This window comes from Pan troglodytes, chromosome 10, assembly GCF_028858775.2.
Source record: "Pan troglodytes isolate AG18354 chromosome 10, NHGRI_mPanTro3-v2.0_pri, whole genome shotgun sequence".
Taxonomy (NCBI): Eukaryota; Metazoa; Chordata; class Mammalia; order Primates; family Hominidae; genus Pan; species Pan troglodytes.
In genome coordinates this window covers 83,541,137-83,561,644 of record NC_072408.2, presented here as the reverse complement: position 1 = coordinate 83,561,644, position 20,508 = coordinate 83,541,137, and the positions used below count along the sequence as shown (strand labels likewise).

At 40.7% G+C, this 20,508-nt stretch overlaps 1 protein-coding gene across 9 annotated transcripts in view; it reads right to left on the bottom strand.

The window, feature by feature from the left end:
- The window catches only part of ZDHHC17 (zinc finger DHHC-type palmitoyltransferase 17), a 296,534-nt gene that overhangs the window by 72,598 nt on the left and 203,428 nt on the right, over window positions 1–20,508 (bottom strand). For 2 of the 9 annotated variants that reach the window (XM_509231.8, XM_016923892.3), the window contains exon 1: window positions 16,723–16,982. The exons of 4 other annotated variants lie outside the window; for them this stretch is intronic. In XM_509231.8, the coding sequence (XP_509231.3) occupies window positions 16,723–16,815 (93 nt within the window). In that variant the 5' untranslated portion in view covers window positions 16,816–16,982. Of the gene's footprint in view, window positions 1–16,226; window positions 16,535–16,722; window positions 16,983–20,508 lie in introns of those variants that run through there. 3 more of the 9 variants (XM_016923891.4, XM_009425881.5, XM_016923890.4) reach the window with 3 other exon arrangements.

Here is a 20,508-nt window from a genome sequence, read left to right as displayed (position 1 = left end):
TCCCGGGTTCACACCATTCTCCAGCCTCAGCCTCCCGAGTAGCTGGGACTACCGGCGCCTGCTACCACGCCCGGGTAATTTTTTTTTTTTTTGTATTTTTAGTAGAGATGGTGTTTCACTGTGTTAGCCAGGATGAGGATGGTCTCGATCTCCTGACCTCGTGATCCACCCACCTTGGCCTCCCAAAGTGCTGGGATTACAGGCAGGAGCCACAGCGCCTGGCCTATTGGACTTCTTAATTTGGGGAGATCCAATGGCTACCTAATTTTATCTTGTTTGATTTGCATTTCCCTGAAGAAAAGTGAAGAAGTTTATCAAAGAGAGATCAACTACATCAATGCTATTGAAAAGTCAGGAAGAATGAAGACTGCAAGTAATCATTGGATTTAACAATATAGAGGTCACATTACTTGGAAAGTGGGGCACATGTTAGGCTGCAGTTGACTTAAGAAAAGATGGGAGAAAAGGAACTGGGAACAGCAAGTACAGACAACTTTTTAAGAATTTTATTACAAAGAAGTTGGGCGGTAGCCAGAAGTGACAAGGAATCAAAGAAAAATAAAGTTTTTTATTTTGCTTTTGTTTTCTAAGATGAAAGAAATGATCACTAACAGAAATGATCTGGTAGAGCCAAAAACTAATGATGTTAAGTGTAGAGAACTGCTGGAGAGGTGTCCTTAAGTGGGCATGAGGAGACAGAAATTATTGTAACCAAACATGTACAGTATCTTTTATGCTGGAAACTACAAAACACCAATAAAAGAAGTCAAAGAATATCTAAATAAATAAGCAGGCATGCCATAATGACAGACTGGAAATTTTAATATGGTAAAAACTGTCAATTCTCCAACTGATATATAAATTTAATATCAGAATCCCAGCAAGTAGACAATAGACAAGTTTAACCTAAAATTTACATAGGAAGTAAAAGAAAAAAACCGCTAAAACAATTTTGAAAGAGATGAATAAAGTGAGAAGAAGCAAACTACTAAACTTCAAGACCTACTATATAGCTATAGTAATCAAGACTGTGTAGTATTGGCTGAGGAATACATAAATCAATGAAACAGAAGACCCAGATATAAAAACAACAAATATGCTCAACTGATTTTTTACAACAATGTAAAAGCAATTCAATGGAAGAGATGTACCACAGCAGTTGGATATCTATAGGCAAAAAAAAAAAGAAAAAAGCAGCTCAACCTTAACTTTCACACTTTATACAAAAATTAACTCAAAATTAATCATGAACTTGAATGTTAAAGGTAAAATTATAAACTTAAAAACACAGAAGACAATCTTTGGGATCTCAGGCTAGGCAAAGAAAACTCAGACTTGACATGAAAAGCACAATTCATAAAAGGAAAAATTGGTCAAATAGACTTCATCAAAATTAAAACTTTTGCTCTGGGAAAGACTCTGTTATGAGGCTGATGTGGTTTGGCTGTGTCCCCACCCAAATCTCATCTTGAATTGTAGTTCCCATAATTCCCACGTGTCATGGGAGGAAATTGGTAGGAGGTAATTGAATCATGGGGATGGGTCTTTCCCATGCTATTCTAGTGAGATAGTAATCTCACAAGATCTGATGGTTTTATAAATGGGAGTTCCCCTGCACACACTTTCTTGCCTATCACCATGTAAGACGTGACTTTGCTCCTCCTTGCCTTCTGCCATGATTGTGAGGCCTCCCCAGCCATGTGTAACTGAGTCAATTCAACCTCCTTCCTTTATAAAGTACCCCGTCTTGGGTATGTTTTTATTAGCAGCATGAGAACAGACTAATACAAAGGTGGAAAAGACAAGCTACAGACTGGGAGAAAATAACTGCAAATCACAACAAAGTGACTAGTGCCTAAGATATATAAACAGCTCTCAAAACTTGACAGTAAAATAAATAATCAACTAGGAAATAGGCAAAAGACACAATTAGCAGCTGAAATGTATACCCCCGAAACTCATATGTTGAAGCTCTAACCCCTGTACCTCAGAACAGACTGTATTTGGAGCTAGGGCCTTTAAAGAGGTGATCAAATTAACATGAGGCCATTGGGTGGGCCCTAATCTAATGTGATTACTGTCCTTTTAAAAAGGAGAAAATTTGGATATATAAAGAGATCATGTGAGAATATGAGAATGCAGCCATCTGCAAGCTAAGCAGAGAGACCTCAGAAGAAACTTGATCTTGGACTTCTAGCCTCCAAAACTGGAGAAAAAAAATTTCCATTGTTTAAGTCACCCAGTTTGTAGCATTCTGTTATGGGAGCCCTGACAAAGTCATACAGACGTGAAGAGACACTTCACCAAACAAGACATACAAATGGCAAATATGCACATGAAAAGATATTTAACATCATCTGCCATTAGGGAAGTGCAAATTAACATGACAATGACTTATCACTTACCTATAAGACTGGGCTAAAATTAAAAAGTGTCAAAAATTTCTTTATTATGGTTGCTGACTCAGCATCCATTTTTAGATCTAACGTAAGTTATCTGAAACCCAGCTATAGCCCTCCATCTTGGCCTAGTTAAAACTTCCCGGCCAGGCACAGTGGCTCATGCCTGTAATCCCAGCACTCTGGGAGGCCGAGGCAGGCAGATCACCTGAGGTCATGAGTTTGAGACCAGCCTGGCCAACATATAGTGAAACCCCGTCTCTACTAAAAACTACAAAAATTCGCTGGGTGTGGTGGTGCATGCCTGTAGTCCCAGCTACTTGGGAAGCTAAGGCAGGAGAGTAGAAGAATCGCTTGAACCCATCCAGAAGGCAGAGGTTGCAGTGAGCTGAAATCGTGCCCCTCTACTCGACCCTGGGTGGGAGCGAGACTCCGTCTCAAAAAAACAAAAAAAAAACTTCCCTTGCCTGTGTGACTGTCTGCAATATAGACTTCTTCATCTCACTGACCAAAAACTCAATATTCCCCATAGCTGCTGACCACAATAAAAACCTAATGGTCAACAGAGTCATGTAAATAAGATCTCCCTTCACGAGTGTTTGCTTTAAACCAGCCAATCCACAACCCCCACAGGAAAGCCTACAGGATAATGCCCATGTACCTTAAAAAAGGCATAGTCCCACTGATATCCCCTTTTCCCTCTCACTCTTTTTCTCTCTCCCCTCCCTCAGCTCCCCGCATCCTTCCTTAACCTTAACCTCTCTGGGCCCTACGAGTAAATCTCGTTTCATTCTGGTTTCACTTCCTAATGTGTCTCACCTGACACACACGCACAAACCTAACTCAGTTCCCCAATCCCTGCTAGGGCTCTCCTAGAGTGACGCTACTTGCCTTATGGCCCTCTCAAGATAGAGATCCCAAGACCAATTAGAAAGTAAATATAACAATAAAAATCATAACAAAGTGACAATACCAAATGCTGGTGAGGATGCAGCTCTCCCTCATCCTCACTCATATACTGCTGATTGGAATGTAAAATGTACAGTTACTCAGGAAAACAGCTTGTCAGTTTCTTACAAACATTAACATGCAACTACCATATGACCCAGTGATTGCACTCCCAGAAGAATCAAAATTTATGTTTACATGAATACTTGTACACAAATGTTTAAAGTAGTTTAATTTCTAATAACCAAAACCTGGAAACAACCCAGATAATCTTCAATGGGTGAATGGTTAACACATCACAGTACATCCATACTGTGGGATACTATTCAGTAACAAAAAGGAACAAGGTACTGATACACACAACAACCTGATGACTCTCCAGAGAATTATGCTGAATGAGAAAAGCCAATCCCATAAGGTTACATACTACATGATTCCACTTATGTAACATTCTTAAAATTACAAAATAATAGAAATGGAGAACAGGTTAGTGATTGCCAGGGGTTAAGGAGAGGTTGGGGGCTGGAAGGAAGACCACATGGGTATAAAAGGGCAATATGAAGAATCCTTATGGGGAAGGAAGTGTGCTGTATCTTGACTGTACCAATGTTAATTTCCTGGTTGTGCTATTATATACTATCCTATCCTATCCTACAGTGTCCTATAATTTTGCAAGGTGTTACCACTGGGAGAATCAAGGTAAAGGATACATGAGATCTCTCCGTGTTATTTCTTACAACTGCATGTGAATCTACAATTATTTTAAAAAGTTCAAGAAAAGTTATCAACTTGAGCATTTAAAATGTGCACAATTTATCATAAAATACGCCTCAATAAAAAGTTACACAGTAAAAAAAATTTTAATACATACAAGTTTTTAAAAAAAACTGTCCAGAACAATGCTGTCCAATTGAACTTTCTTTATATAGATTATTGACATGTTCTATAATTCTGTGCTACCTAAAACAACAGCCACTAGCCACACATAGCTAATAAACACTTGAAATGTAACTTGTATAACTGAAAAACTGAATTTTAAATTTTATTCATTTTAATTAAATTTAAACTGCCACACGTCAGTGGTGGTCACCATTGAACAATGCAGGTCCAGACACTACAAAGAATAGGGAAGATCGTTACGTGCTAAAATACAGCTATGTCCAAATTGTATTCAGAAAAATACAGATTTTATAACATAACATTTATGTAATAAAAACAAGGAAATAAATATACATGAACATGTATGTAAAATATATATTTAAATGTACAAGCATATGAGTGTACTTTAAAGTAGTATTTACCTGTGAGGCGTGAGAGAAGTTTGTGCTTGCTGGGGACAGGGAACTGTGGGACTTCACCATGAACTATATATCCTTCTGTACTACTTAAATTTTTTACAATAATCATGTGTCACCGTTAAGGCTAAAAAAAAAACCCATGCTGAAACTTAAATTTCTGATACCTTTAAAATTTATACATTATTCAACAGTATAGAATAAATCGTATGTTAGGATAATAATGTTCAGAAAGTTTAAGTTTATATATGGTCTGCTATGCTAGAAGACTAGATTCTAGTTTGTCAAGAATTTTTTTTTCCACCTGTGCCCTTTTTTGGGACTTGATTACACCAATTATTCAATGGAAAAAGGACACAAATAAGGAAAAAAAGTTTAATGGGAATTTCTGAAATCAAGCTAATTAACCTCTCACAAACAGGTGGAAGATTCTGGCTATTTACATTGTGAGTGGTCAAAGAGAAAGCAAAATTTCCAAAGAAAACACTGTCTAGAATTTATTCATGATTATATTTACAGAAATATAAATAAAGATTAATGAATATTTATAATTTCAGTGAAAGAACATAGGGAGGTAAAATTCTAGGGTTAAAAACAAGATTAACAATAGTGTACATACTCTCTTAAAATCTTGGAACTGCAGAAAGAAAGTAAAGATTATAAAACAACAGCTAACTATTTGCCAGGTATTGTTCTAAATTTTACTTAGAGACAGAATTTCATAAAATCAAAAGATGCTATTGATTATAATATGCACCATTATTGTATGTACCACTAAGAAAGAAAATACTGCCAACTGAACTGAATGCTTTTTTATCACTTCAAATTTTTACTTCTACTAATTGAAGGATTATTACACTAATTGAAAAATCTTTTACAGACTTACTTAGATTTTTAAAATATCACTCTTTAGGCTATATCAAATGGAGATAAACAAATCAGTTACTGTATTGCTAAAACTTGTTCATGCTCAAGGTTAGCCTCTTTGGAATCACTGTTCAACTTAGAGTTTCAATACCATGTTCTTCATCACAGTATTGTTTACGAGCCACCAAGAACACTGAAATATAGCATTTCTTAAAAGAATGTCACTATTATCTCTAGGATTTCCTTCTCCAAGCCACTGACACACATTCCACAAGTTTTGATGATTTTCTTGATCTTACTGGAAGTTATCAACAGTTTTCAGAAAACAATCAGTAATCAAACTCCTTTCTAAAATGCTCTTTAAACGGATTGCTAATGAAATGGGGGCAGCAGGTGTACAATTGTGCTATCAGGAATAACCACAAAGAGGCCGGGCATGGTGGTCCCAGCACTTTGAGAGGCCAAGGCAGGTGAATCGCTTAAACCCAGGAGTTCAAGACCAGCCTGGCCAACATGGCGAAACCCACCTCTACTAAAAATATAAAAAAAATTAATCAGGCATGGTGGTGTGCACTTGCAGTCCCAGCTACAGTAAGATCCTGTCTCAAAAAAGAAACAGAAGAGGAATAATCACAAAGATGCCACATGCACAGGCACTGACAGTCACTATTGCAATTTTGCTAATGCAACAGACACCATTAACTATAAGTCACAAATCCCAATTTCAGAGATATTAAAATACATACAGGTTAAAATCTACAAAAGGTATATTAACTCATTTAATCTCATAAGGACCCTAAGAAGTAGGTGTTATTAACCCCACTTTCCAGATAATAAAACTGAGGTACCCAGAAGATTAAGTAATTTGCCCAAGATCATATGGTTACTAACTGCTGGATGAAGCATTTGAGGTACACTACCCTGAAATGTATTCCAAAAAAGCTCTACTAAGTAGAAGAATGTGGTCCAGTAACAAATCTTTAGAAGAGATTTACAGATAATACAAATGATAGTAGGACTCTTCAAAAATGTTTAAACTTGAGACACCTATAATTCAATCAGCACTATCTGTCCTCTCATCAGCTCTGCCACAGATTTAATACTGAGACTATTCATCTCCATCCTTATCTACACCTAGGGTTATTTCAACAAGAGACACCCGTTTCAAAGGATGTTGGGGGTGGGGGGGGTGTGTGTGTGTGTGTATGTATATATATGTGTGTGGGTGTGTGTGTGTATATATATATACACACACATACACATACACACACATTCTTTTTTTTGAGACAGGGTCTCACTCTCATCCAGGCCGAAGTGCAGTGGCATGATCACGGCTCACTGCAGCCTCAACCTCCTGGGTTCAAGCAATCCTCCTGCCTCAGCCTCCTAAGTAGCTGGGACTACAGGCATGCATCACCACACCCAGCTAATTCTTTTATTTTTTGTAGAGACAGGGATCCCACTGCTTCCCAGGCTGGTCTGGAATTGCTAGGCTCAAGTGATCCTCCCACCTCAGCCTCCCAAAGTGCTGGGATTTACAGGCACGAGCCACCACACTCAGCCAGAAGTATATTTTACCTTATTAATGTATACTAAGCAAAAGAATAGACTGAATAAAAGAAAATTTCAAAGAGAAGGACTTTTACGGAAATGTAGTTTTATTATTTCAAGTAAAAAGGTTACTAAAAGAAGTGGCCTTAGAGCAACTGCTAAAAATGAATCCTCCCCTAGTTCCTTTAGTAACAAGGAAGAACTGATAGTTAACTCTAATAAAGTTTTTCTACTATATAGTAAAAAATAAACTGTATTTTGACCTATTCATGTATACAGCAAAGTACATATAAGGATTATGGGCTTGGGAGTCAGAGTTTAGGTTCTAATATAAACTATGCCAACTTTCTAATTATGTGAACCTGAGTAAACTACTTCACCTCTCTTGAATCTGTTTCCTAATCTGTAAACAGCTCAACATATACACTTTGCAGAACTACTGTGAAAACTAAATGAACAAAACTTGGAAGCAATTAAGACATCCTTCAGTGGGTGAATGGATTTGATACATCCAGAAAATAAAATATTATTCAGCACTAAAAAGAAACGAGCTATGAAGCCATGAAAAGACATGGAGGAACTTTAAATGAATATTACTAAGTCAAAGAAGCCAATCCAAAAGGCAACATACTGCATGATTCCAACTATATGATATTCTGGAAAAAACAAAACTAAAGAGACAGTAAAAAAATCAGGGATTGGTGGGAAGGACATATGAACAGGCAGAACAAAGATTTTTAAGACCATGGAACTATTCTACATGACAACATAATGGCAGACACACATTACTCTTACAAGTGTTAAGAACCTCGCCGGGTGCAGTGGCTGACACCTGTAAGCCCAGTACTTTGAGATGTCGAGGCAGACAGATCACCTGAGGTCAGGAGTTCAAGACCAGCCTGGCCAACATGGTGAAATCCCGTCTCTACTAAAAATACAAAAAATGAGCAGGGCGTGGTGGCACGTGCTTGTAGTCCCAGGTACTCGGGAGGGAGGCTGAGGCAGGAGAATTGCTTGAACCCAGGAGGTGAAGTTGCAGTGAGCCAAGAATCACGCCATTGCACTCCAGCCTGGGCAGCAAGAGCAAAACTCCATCCTTCTCCCAAAGAAACAAAAACAAGCGTTAAGGCCGGGCACGGTGGCTCACGCCTGTAATCCCAGCACTTTGGGAGGCCGAGGCAGGTGGATCACGAGGTCAGGAGATTGAGACCATCCTGGGTAACATAGTGAAACCCTGTCTCTACTAAAAAAAAAAAAAAAAAATACAAAAGTTAGCTGGGCATGGTGGCACGTGCTTGTAATCCCAGCTACTCGGGAGGCTGAGGCAGGAGAATTGCTTGAACCTGGGAGGCAGAGGTTGTAGTGAGCTGAGATTGTATCACTGCACTCCAGCCTGGCGACAAAGCTAGACTCCGTCTCAAAAAAAAAACAAGTGTTAAGAACCATAGAATACACAACACGAAGAGTGAGCCCTAATGTAAACTATGGCCTTTGGGTGATAATGATGCATCAATGTAGGTTCATCTACCATAACAAGTGTACCACGCTGGTGTAGAATGTCCATACTGAGGGAGGTTATGCATGTGTACAGGCAGGGAGCATATGGGAACTCTCCGTACTTTCTGCTCAATTTTGCTACCAACATAAAACTGCTCTTAAAAAATTAAGTCTGTTCAAAAAATTTAAAAACAAAACACAAATGAGACCATTTGTAACCACAGCTAGCTAGTGCCTAGCAAATCCAACTCTCTATCATCTCTATCATACTGTATTGTGCTATAAAAACAGGCAACCTGGATTACTACTTAACCTCTCTATACCTCTGTTTCCTCAATTGTAAAATAGGTATAAAAAGCTGTGAGGATTAAATGAATGAATATATATGCAAAATTGTTTAGGATAGTGCCTGGCTCATACTTATAATTTGCTGGCATCTATGTCCCGGCTACATGGAAGAAAGAAACTGGTCTGCATTTGGAGAAAATGAAGCTGAAAGGGAGAGAGGAGGAGAGATAAGAGAGTTTTGGTGGCATTCTCAGCTCAGGTTCCAGTTGTCCTTGATTTCAACTGCATCCTTGCATCCTGAGTTTAGGTTATCTGAGACAGTAAATTCCCCTTTTTGCCCAACTGTGTTTCAAACAAGATTGTTGACATCTGCAACAAGAGGATCCTTACACAACAAGAAACTTCTGTCTTCAACTCAAAGAACTTTTTTTTTTTTTTTCATGAGAATAGGGATAGTTTTGGTAACCACCAGTTTTGTTCATACCTCATTAAATCCTTCAAAAATTAATGAGTATTCATAATTGAAAAATTATTCTTAAAAACTAAACAAGGGTAGGGTATACTAACATCTCAATCAGAAGTAATTTTTCACTTCATTTTTTTCTAGAATACAACAACTGATAAAAATGCAAGCCATATATACACAAAAAATGTCTGAGGTACTGTTAATGTTATAATCTTCATATCCCTAACAGTATCACCGATAATCAGAAAGATGATCCTAGGACACTATAATGTTCTAATTTATCTAAGAAAGATTCTATTATGTTTAGTATGTATTAACCCTAGAAAATAATTTGGCAAATTTGCAACAGGAATTGAAACAAAAACAAAAAAGTATTGTTTAATTCTCTGTAACTCAGGATACTAAGTTCAGAGTATCTCATTCACAGAAGGCTGTGGAAGTTTCACTGTACTTTCAAATTAGCTGCCTGTGGCTCTACTTTAAGAAAATTTTAAAAGAAGATATTTTATCCTAGGTCTAAATAATTATTCCACTGGGTCAAATTTTATGTATTTTATAAATATAATATTGTCTTGAATCATTATTTTTCAAATTCCAAAATTAAAATATTTGATTTTACTCTTAAATTATCCATCTGTAATAAAATCTATTCATAAAATAATACTATAATCAGATAATGTGCTGAAAGAGAATTTTACATAACCTTAATAGTGAAACATCTTTTCGGATTATGTAATTGTTGTGGGTTCTGTTAAAAGCAAACTGCATTTTTTTTTTTTTTTTTTTGAGATGGAGTTTTGCTCATTGCCCAGGCAGGATGGCACGATCTCAGCTCACAACCTCTGCCTCCCAGGTTCAAGCGATTCTCCTGCCTCAGCCTCCCGAGTAGCTGGGATTACAGGCATGCACCCCCATGCCCGGCTAATTTTTTATTTTTAGTAGAGACGGGGTTTCTCCATGTTGGTCAGGCTGGTCTTGAACTCCCGACCTCAGGAGATCTGCCAGCCTCAGCCTCCCAAAGTGCCGCAATTACAGGCGTAAGCCACCAAGCCCGGCCAGTACACTGCATTTTAAGACACCTTAACTGTTCAATGCTGACTACCTTAACATACCCTTACAACCCTCTCTAGAGGAAAGGAGGACCACGAATCATTTCTAATTTTAAAAAATACACACAGACACACTCTCCCTCATCTATCCTGAGGTATCTGAAGGTCTACAGTTAATCTTACATCATTTTACAACGTGTTATTTTGTAAATGTTATCACTTTGGGGCCTAGCAAAGGGTCAAGACCATACTTGGATTCCCAATAAACACTCCCTGTAGCAAAGCACACGTCTTTAAAAACATCAGATAGGGCAAAAGGGCTTATAATAAGAAGTCCTCTGCCCATCTTCTCTTCAATCCCCAGAGACAACCAATACTAATTATTTTAGCCACTCTAATATATGCATACTACAATTGTTTATCAATTTGAGGTACTACTTTTTACCACAATATTAATAGCCAACATTTATTGTGTTTACTAAGTGCCAGACACAGAACTTCACACGTATTATCTCACTTAATCCTCACAACAGCCTCATAAAGTAGGTGTTATTATACCCCCATTTTAGTTTGGAAAATTGGGACGCAGAGTTCAATAACGTGCCCAGGATTGCAAGCTAGTGAGCAGAATTGAGATTTGAATCCTAACACCATTGCTCACTTTTAACCTATATACTCTTATATCCACCGACTCCACAGTCCACTCTTAATAAATACTTTTGAGAGCCTCCCAAATTAAATAAAAATAATGAACAAAATAAAACAAGCCGAATCAGGAAAATGACATTTCTCAAAACCAGAACAATTTTTTGGTCAGTAATTTTCAACTCTGGCTTTGAGCACAATCCATGAAGTCTCACCAATTAATCACATTTTAATTTTATATCTATTGACTCAGTGATTACTAAGCTTAATAGTAATGCTCAGTGGTTACTGTGCTTAACAGTGGTTACTATACTAAGCATAGTAGTTACTAAGCTTAATATATAGTATTTTAAAATATACATTATTTTAAAATCTAGATTATTATTATATGACCTGTAACATTTTTGCTGAATTTTTTAAAAGGCATCAAATCCTGGTGACTGCATAAAGAAATGCTTTGAAGGAAAAGAGTTGCAGGTAACCTATGGGAAGAAAAACAACTTTCAAAGTCATTTTGTATTTGCTTTCTGAAAGCAAATGAATTACCTTATATGTGTACAAATACATATATACACACACACACACATATATATATATACTTAATAGGGCAAAAAGTAATCGAAAATGGCAAAATTCTTTTCACTAAAGAAAAGCTTCATGGCCGAGCACGGTGGCTCATGCCTGTAACCCCAGCAGTTTGGGAGGCCGAGGCGGGTGGATCACCTGAGGTCAGGCGTTCCAGACCAGCCTGGCCAACATGGTGAAACCCCGTCTCTACTAGAAATACAAAAAATTAGCCAGGTGTGGTGGTGGGCACCTGTAATCCCAGCTACTCGGGAGGCTGATGCAGGAGAATCACTTGAACGCAGGAGGCTGAGGTTGTAGTAAGCCGAGATCACGTCATTGCACTTCAGCCTGGGCAACAAGAGCGCAACTCCATCTCAAACTAAAGAAAAAAACCAAAAGATTCAAAAAAGTAGATTTTATGAAATCTATGAGGACAGTAGATAATAGCAATAGTTCGATTTAATATTCAAACAGAAATCATCAGAAATAATAAAATGAATGTGAAATAAAAAACGTTACCATAAAAAGAGAGACGAAAATGAGAAAAAAAGGCAATAGCAGAAGTTTTGAAATCGAGAAAAAAGGAAGAAAGAAAGAGATGAAAGCCCTAGATAATCTAGGCAATCCAGTTCAAAGCTCTGAGTCAGATGGTTCTGAAATAGCCCCTATGATACTGTGGCAGAAGGGGATATTGTGATCTCATTCTATCAAAGAGCTGAGATGACTTACTGAGGATGTACTAGTAGGTAAAATGGAAGCTGGTCATAGCTAGTCTGCTGGACCAGTAGACCAACATATGGTCTCTGTCCCTCTACGGAAGCCTTTCTTCTAACCATTCTAAATGACAGGCATCTGACACCACTTACAAGCTACATTACTTAATTCAGTACTTATTTGAATCGTCCAGTGTTTCACGTGCATACAACTTCCCAACTAGTTATTTACCTTCTGGAAAACATATGCTATCTTTTTTATGTTATTTTAACCCATATAACCTAACACAATGCTACGTACCTGGTAGACAGATGCTCAAGTTGATTATATTGAAAAATCACAATTTAAAACCAGAACACTTGAGTCTGAAGAAATCTTAGAGGTCATCTAGTCTAGCTACTTTATCTTAAAAGCAACAAAACTGAGACCAGTTAAATATCTACTAGCTCAAGGTCACTGAGCTAGAACTAGCACCCTAATCCCTTGATCATCAGTTCTTCTTTATCCAAAGAGCCTTTAATTTCTTTCATTTCAATAAAACAAATAATCACCTATTTCAAAAGAAAACAAAGTAACAGCAGCTTCCCTTTCAGTATTCACTATATGCCAGGGCCTTTAGAAGGTACAATTTGCTTGGCAGCCTATGTGCCTAGGTCTATGAAAACTGCTTTATAAACATTAGCCTAGTTAATATTCACAATAACTGTAAAAGGTGTCACTATTAACCCAACTTTACAAATGAGAAAAATGTACTTTGACCATGATAACAGTAAGCTGCAGAAGCTACATTTTCAGTTTGTCACCACAGCTTTGGATTTTTTTTTTTTTTTTTAAAGACAGAGTTTTGCTCTTGTTGCCCAGGCTGGAGTGCAATCTCGGCTCACTGCAACCTCCACCTCCCGGGTTCAAGCAATTCTCCTGCCTCAGCCTCCCGAGGAGCTGGGATTATAGGCATGTGCCACCACGCATGGCTAATTTTGTAATTTTAATAGAGACGAGGTTTCTCCATGTTGGTCAGGTTGGTCTTGAACTCCGAACCTCAGGTGATCCGCCCGCCTCGGCCTCCCTAAACCCTGGGATTACAGGCGTGAGCCACCACGCCCGGCCAACTTTGGCTCTTAACCAGTATTCTATACTGCCTCTCACTGAACACCAAAAATATCCTGAAGTCTCACACAGACTCCAGCACAATTCCTTACCCAAACATGACAAACAAATGTTTAAATGACCAACTAAATGAGTGGATGATTTAATTCATTAAAAAGTAAGATTATCTTACCTAAAATACCTCTAAAAAGGCGTTTATCTAATTGTATAATCCTCTAAGAAAGGTTTTAACAGTGGGCAGTTTGCATACTAATAAGAGATTTAAGCAATGCTCATTTCTTTACCTACAAATAATTCATCTGCTTAACAAATACTAAAGTGAAAAACTGTTTTTGTGTGAGAGTATTAAATTGGAAGATAAAAAGTGAAATGAAATTTGTTCCTGCAAGATCCTATTCCACTAAATTAAAACCCACATAAGTTTTAAATCAGTCACCAAAACCAAAATAAATGTGTAACACTTCCCTTTCTTCTGGTAGAGAAAAAAGAAGTAACATTAACTGAGCACCTACAATGTGCCAGTTCTTGACCCTCAACATATAGCCTCACCTAATCCCTTACAGCCAAGTAAACTAGGCAGCATCTCCATTTTCTTTTCTTTTCTTTTTTTTTTTTTTTTTTTTTTTTGAGACATAATCTTGCTCTGTCACCCAGGATGGAGTACAGCTGCTCGATCATGGCTCACTGCAGCCTCAACCTTCCAGGCTCAAGCAATCCTCCCACCTCAGCATCCGATTAGCTGGGACTACAGGCGTGTACCACCATGCTCAGCTAATTTTTGTATTTTCTGTAGACACAGAGTTTTGCCATGTTGCCCAGGATGGTCTCGAACTCCTGGGCTCAAGTGATTCTCTCACCTCGGCTTCTCAAAGTGCTGGGACTACAGGTGTGAGCCTCCGAGCCCAGCCAGGATCTCCATTTTCTGATTACAACTGAAGCTTAAAGAAATTAAGCACTTGTCTCAGGTCACTTAGCTAGTTACCGAATTTCCAGAATTAGAATCCAAGTCTGTCTGACCCAAAGTCTATGTTCTCTCCAAAAAGAGGTTAAAAGTACTATTATTTCATTACTTATCAAGACAGAGAATGGGTTTCTTCCCAAAGGAGACTGAAAACACTGCTTATTTTAACAACAAAAACATATTATCTCAGTTAATCCTCGCTATAGCTTATTAACTATTATTTTTATCCATTATAAATGATGAAACTAGAACTCAGAGACGTATTCATAGCTTGCCCAAGAACACACTGCTAGGAGGCAGCAGAACTACCCCAGGTCTGCACCAGCTGCACACACTAACCACAGAAAATGCAGAAAGACCTCAGCCATGTAGTACAAGCTTAAGGTCCATCCAAAGTATTAAAATAATCAGACCTTGTGCTTCTTGGGTAAAAAGGAACGGTATATGTTATGTATGCCAATTCCCACTATCAATGATGAGGAGGTTGACTTTCTAGTAATATCCTATCTATCGAATGGCAACCTGAAGATCGGTAGCTAAATTTCAAGCCTATACTGGCCATTCTACTACACCAAATAATCTGGATTTGTTGCCAGTTAAAATTATTCTTAAAGTAGCAAACAACAGTACTATATTACAAAGCAAAGGTTTATGAAGAACAATATGCTAAAATACGTAAGATAGGCCAGGCATGGTGGCTCATGCCTGTAATCCCAGCACTTTAAGTAGCTAAGGTGAGAGGACCACTTGAGTTCAAGAGTTCAAGACCAGCCTAGACAACATAGGGAGACCTCTTCTTCTACAAATAATAAAAAAATCAGCCGGGTATGGTGGCGCGAGCCTGTGGTCACAGCTACACAGGAGGCTGAGGGGAGAGGATCACTTGAGCCCTGGAGGTAGAGGCTGCAGTGAGCTGTCATCGTGTCAGTGCACTCCTGCCTGGGGGACAGGGAGAAACCCCGTCTCAAAAAAATAAACTGGATAAACACTTAAGTGTTTGAAATACTTTCACAAATACTTTCACAGGAACAGATGAATAGAAATCACTTAGCAACATTTTCAAGGCAACATCTGAAAACTACTTTGTCTATTTCTTGACGTATGTTAGGGCCTAAGTGAACCAAAAGAGATGTCTACAATGCCAGTTCTGAAAACGTTACCACTTTGGTCAGACAAGTGTTTAGTCTTACTGTATAGTTCTGTTTATCAGAAACCCAGAGTAGCCTTTTCTACTGAGACTGGCGCAGGTATATATTCCGAAGGAACTGTCCCATGTGTTTTTGATAAACCAAAGTGACGAATGAGAGGGTGGTTGAGTGTTAACATGCAACATAAAAGGATGGTTGTCATTATTCACTTTTTAACAAAAACTAGTGGCATGGTACAAACCCAAATCCAGAAAAAAACAGAATCACTCTATGGCAAAGTAACCAGGTAGAGACTTCCATGTTTGTTCATCCTACAACACGACTGTCATCTTTTAACCTCATGAAAACTACCCGAGTTCTTCAGCAAACTGTGCCGCTGCCCCATACACACATCACTGTGGATCACTAAAAATCAGAATGCATCAAGAATTGCTTCCAAGCCTTAACTAGCACTAGCTCAGCTACAAACTCGGAGGTAAACAAGCACAGACTGACTGACTGTGGAGCGGGGCACTGTTTACTTACATGGGAAGACACTCATGTTGTGATGGGAAACGTGTTGCACTGTCCACCCCTAGCTCCTAGAAAAACGGTACTTTGACAAGCTAATGTGAGTGTAGGTCTATTCCCAAAAGTTTCTACCTCTCTTCTTAATCGCTTAAGGACAAATGCTCAAAAAAGGACGCCCGACACAAGGTGCCCGAGGTGCTACCCATGGCATTACCTGGAAGGACATCACTATGCCCATGAAACTGTCCCCTCACAGTGGACTAAAGGGAAGCAATAGATACCGTCATTCACCCTGGCGAAGGAAAAAGAAATCAAAACCAGACGCGCTTCCACCTGGCCCCAAGAGGCTTGGAGCAAGACTAGGGTCTAAGCTGCGGTTCAAAAACAGCACCAGGCCCCTCCGCCTCTGCTCTCAAACGCAGCGCGGCGACACAGCAGAACCATCAACACCTCCACCTCTGTCCTCCAGGCACAGCCAGGGACTGCGTCCCAGAGCCCGCCCCGGTCGAGCCCGCCCCGGTCGGGCCCGCCCCGCTATCTCCTCCCCCGTTATCCGCTCGCAGCCGCGCTCAGGCCTGGATTCGCCTCCCCACCCTCCCCAACTTCGGCACGTCCCACTACCCCACACACGTCGGCCGCCGCCCTCGGCGTCCGGGGAAGAAAGGCTGGAGGGCCGCAGGGCAAGGAATCCACTCAGCACGGTTCCTCACCTCTGGGTGGAGAAGGGGCACACAGCCCGCTTCGGTATCGTACTCATCCGGGCCGTCCGCCATCTTGGTGTTAAATCCCTCCTCCCGCTGCATGCCGGGAGAAAGCGTTTCACCCTCCCGGGGCTCGGGCGAGGCGGAGGGCGAGCGCGGGGCGAGCGCGAGCCCCGCCGGAGGCGACGCGGGCCTCCTCCTCCTTCTTCTCCTGCCCCCGTGACGCCCCCTCTGTCCCCTCCCCCCTCGGAGGGCGCGGGTTTCTCCGCGCGTGCGCGGAAGCGCAGCCCGGCCCCGGACTGGATCGCCCTCTGCTGCACTGCGCTGGGGACGGCGGAGGGCTCTGGGCGTGGGCCCCGCGGCTCGGGGGCGGGTCTCGGCTGGAGGTAGATGTGCAGCTCTGGCTGCCCGGGGGAGGCGGCCGGGCGGTTGAGACAGTCGCTTGGGAAACCTAGCAACTGCTCAGGAGCGAGAACAGAGCTCCGGAGCCGCACGCAGCACAAGTCTGGAGCCCCAGGCAGCCGAGGAGGCCCACGCCCACGCGCTCCCACTTCCGCTCCGGGACCCCCGGGACCCCTCTTCAGGAACTCGGGCAGAGCCGTCAGCCAGCTCCAGGGAGGTTTGGGCCTGTCAGGCTTGAGTCGAGACCTGCATCATTCCTGAAGACAAAAGCAGCTTCCCTTTCCTCTACACTTGAAAAGGTCACCCGCAACCTGTGCCTCCGGGGGACGCCCGGAAAAACATGGATACAACTCAGGGCTTCCTACTAGAGAACGCTTTTTTTTTTTTTTTTTAATGAGACAGAGTTTTGCTCTTGCCGCCCAGGCCGGAGTGCAATGGCGCGATCTCAGCTCACTGCAACCTCTGCCTCCCGGTTCAAGCGATTCTCCTGCCTCAGCCTCCCTAGTAGCTGGAATTACAGGCGCACGCCACCACGCCCGGCTAATTTTTGTATTTTTAGTAGAGACGGGGTTTCACCATGTTGGCCACGCTAGTCTCGAACTCCTGACCTTAAGCGATCCGCCCGCCTCGGCCTCCCAAAGTGCTGGGATTACAGGCTTGAGTCACCACACCCTGCCGAGAACCCTTTTTAAAATGATCCCAACCTGCTCTCAATCGTCTTGAATTAGTACCACACAAAAAATTTACGAGCTCAAAGCCCACACACCGCCATCTGCAACATTTCGATATAATCCAGGAATTCAGAACTGAAGCCACTTAAACTGAATTCGCTTAAATGCAAGGCAGATAAAATGACTAAAGCCATTTTTTAAAGGATTTTAGGGCGGTATGGGGGAGGTGCTCCCTGTAAATGGGCTGATGGGACAGTTTTAGATAGCATTTGTCTTTCCTTTTAGCTGTTAAAAATTGTAAGTCTAAACAGCTCAGAATTTAGCAGAGACCATGAAAGTTGACCTATTAGAGATCCTGGTACTTACTAATCTGTCTCCTGTTAGGCCAGAAACCACCAGGAAAAAGCCTGTACTCCGATAACGTCAGGCCAATTTGTAAATCAGGAGGGAGGGCACTCCAAAGGAAGCTTGGAATGCCACTGGAAAAGGAAAGAGGAAGCCTCCTTTGTAGGATTAGTTTCCCGCCAAAGGAGTCTGAAGAGGGTCTAAGGAGAGCCAGAATCAGTTCTGCATGGGACGCCGTTTCTGTGGCGGCATGAAGAAAAGCTGGGATTTACAAGGGATTGGATGCTGTCTTGAGGATACAGCAATTTAGTAATTAGGTACCTCCAGTAATAAAGTAGCAACACTAGTAAGAGCAGCAGTCACTCAAAGAGGGGTAAATATGGCGTGTCATAGCTACTGCACGGCTGTGGGAGAAAGAAGTTTTTCAATTAACTTTGCTGCTGGCTTTTTCTGTATCTGTCCTCCCAGCACAACTACTTTTTCTCATTTCAGTCCGAGCTGATTTTCATTCTGTTCGTCCTGGCCCAAACTAGGAGTCATCTTTTACAGCTAGTCTCAGGGTCGGCCCTTGGAGCATCGAATTGTTTTTAGTCATATGTTAACATGGACATAAGTCATTTTCACTCAAAAATCTCAATTTTTTTTTTTTTTTTTTTTGAGACTGAGTTTCGCTCATGCCCAGGTTGGAGTGCAATGGCTCGATCTCGGCTCACTGCAACCACCACCTCCCAGGTTCAAGCGATTCTCCTGCCTCAGCCTCCCAAGTAGCTGGGATTACAGACATGCGCCACCATGCCCGGCTAATTTTGTATTTTTAGTAGGGAAAGGGTTTCTCCATGTTGGTCAGGATGGTCTGGAACTGCCGACCTCAGGTGATCCACCCACCTCTGCCTCCTAAATTGCTAGGATTACAGGCGTGAGCCACTGCACCCAGCCAAAAATCTCAATTTTTTTTTTTTTTTTTTTTTTTTTGAGACGGAGTCTTTCTTGCTCTGCGGCCCAGGCTGGAGTGCAGTGGCGAGATCTCAGGTCACTGCAACCTCTGCCTCCCAGATTCAAGCGATTCTCCTGCCTCAGCCTCCTGAGTAGCTGGGATTAAGGGCGCGCCACCATGCCCTGCTAATTTTTGTATTTTTAGTAGGGATGGGGTTTCACCATGTTGGTCAGGCTGGTCTCGAACTCCTGACCTCGTGATCCACCCACCTCGGCCTCCCAAAGTCTTGGGATTACAGGCATGAGCCACTGCGCCCGGCCAAAAATCTCAATTTTGAATCTTGCCCCTTCTTACCTTTATGTCTTGCATTGACTAGAAATAGAAGACTAGAGTAAATAAAGGACACCGACTGAAAAAGTTAAGTGGCATAAATATTAATAAAGCATTGAATGAAGTGAGAGTGTAAAGAAACTAGGCATGGAAAACTGGAGAAAATGTTTCAGGTACCCATGTATTAGGAATATTGGTACAGGTATATGATGTGGAGTATTCATAAAAGAAATGTTTAGCCTTCCCTGCGAAAATCAGTAAATCAGAGTTCACTTTAAAATCTAGAGTTCTAGTTCATCTGGCAAACAAGCCATCTTGACCTTCTTGCTCAGTCTCTACCAGGTCTATGGCCTGCTTTACTCGTTCTCATTACCTGCCTGGCTCTGTGGATATTTTTACTCCTGAGAATTCCACAATTCAAATATAAGGAAAATACTAAAAGCAGCCGAAAAGTTGGAACAACATAACCAGGGTCCATGTCTGTCTTGCTTACTGCTGGAGCACTAAAATAAATAGTTATTAAATGAAGAACTGAAGAAAGAGATCAAGAGCAGAAGCAGGCATGCTTAGGAAAACATGTTGAAGTTGAATCTTGAAGCAAACCCTTTAGATATAATCAGAGTCCATCTTGATAACTGTAGAGTTCTTATCTACAGCTCAAATTGAGAAAATATATTCAGAGGACTAAGGAGACGGCTAAGAAAGTGCACTGATTGGATAGACTGGCAAAAGAACGGCATAGAATTACGGAGGAATGCAGAATCGTGGCTAAAAAAGAATAAAATTCAAAGAGAAAAATAGACCTTGTTAGAGAATAATTGTGAAATGGATTTAGAAGCAAACAGATTGGAAGGCATGGGGCATTGTTGTATAAATATGGTTTCATATGTAACTTCAGACACTACTGGAGCTAAAGACAGCATAGAGATTATCCAGATTTAGTCATTTCACAAAAAAGGAAATGATGGGGAATTTAAGAAACCCTCTTAAAGTTACAAAACTAGGTGGTAGCAGAATCATCTGGAAGGCTCCTGAATTTTCCCCATCTACTACTCTTTGCCTCTACCACGTTTCTTCTGTTGTTATTATCCTCAATGAATTATTACTTGGTCC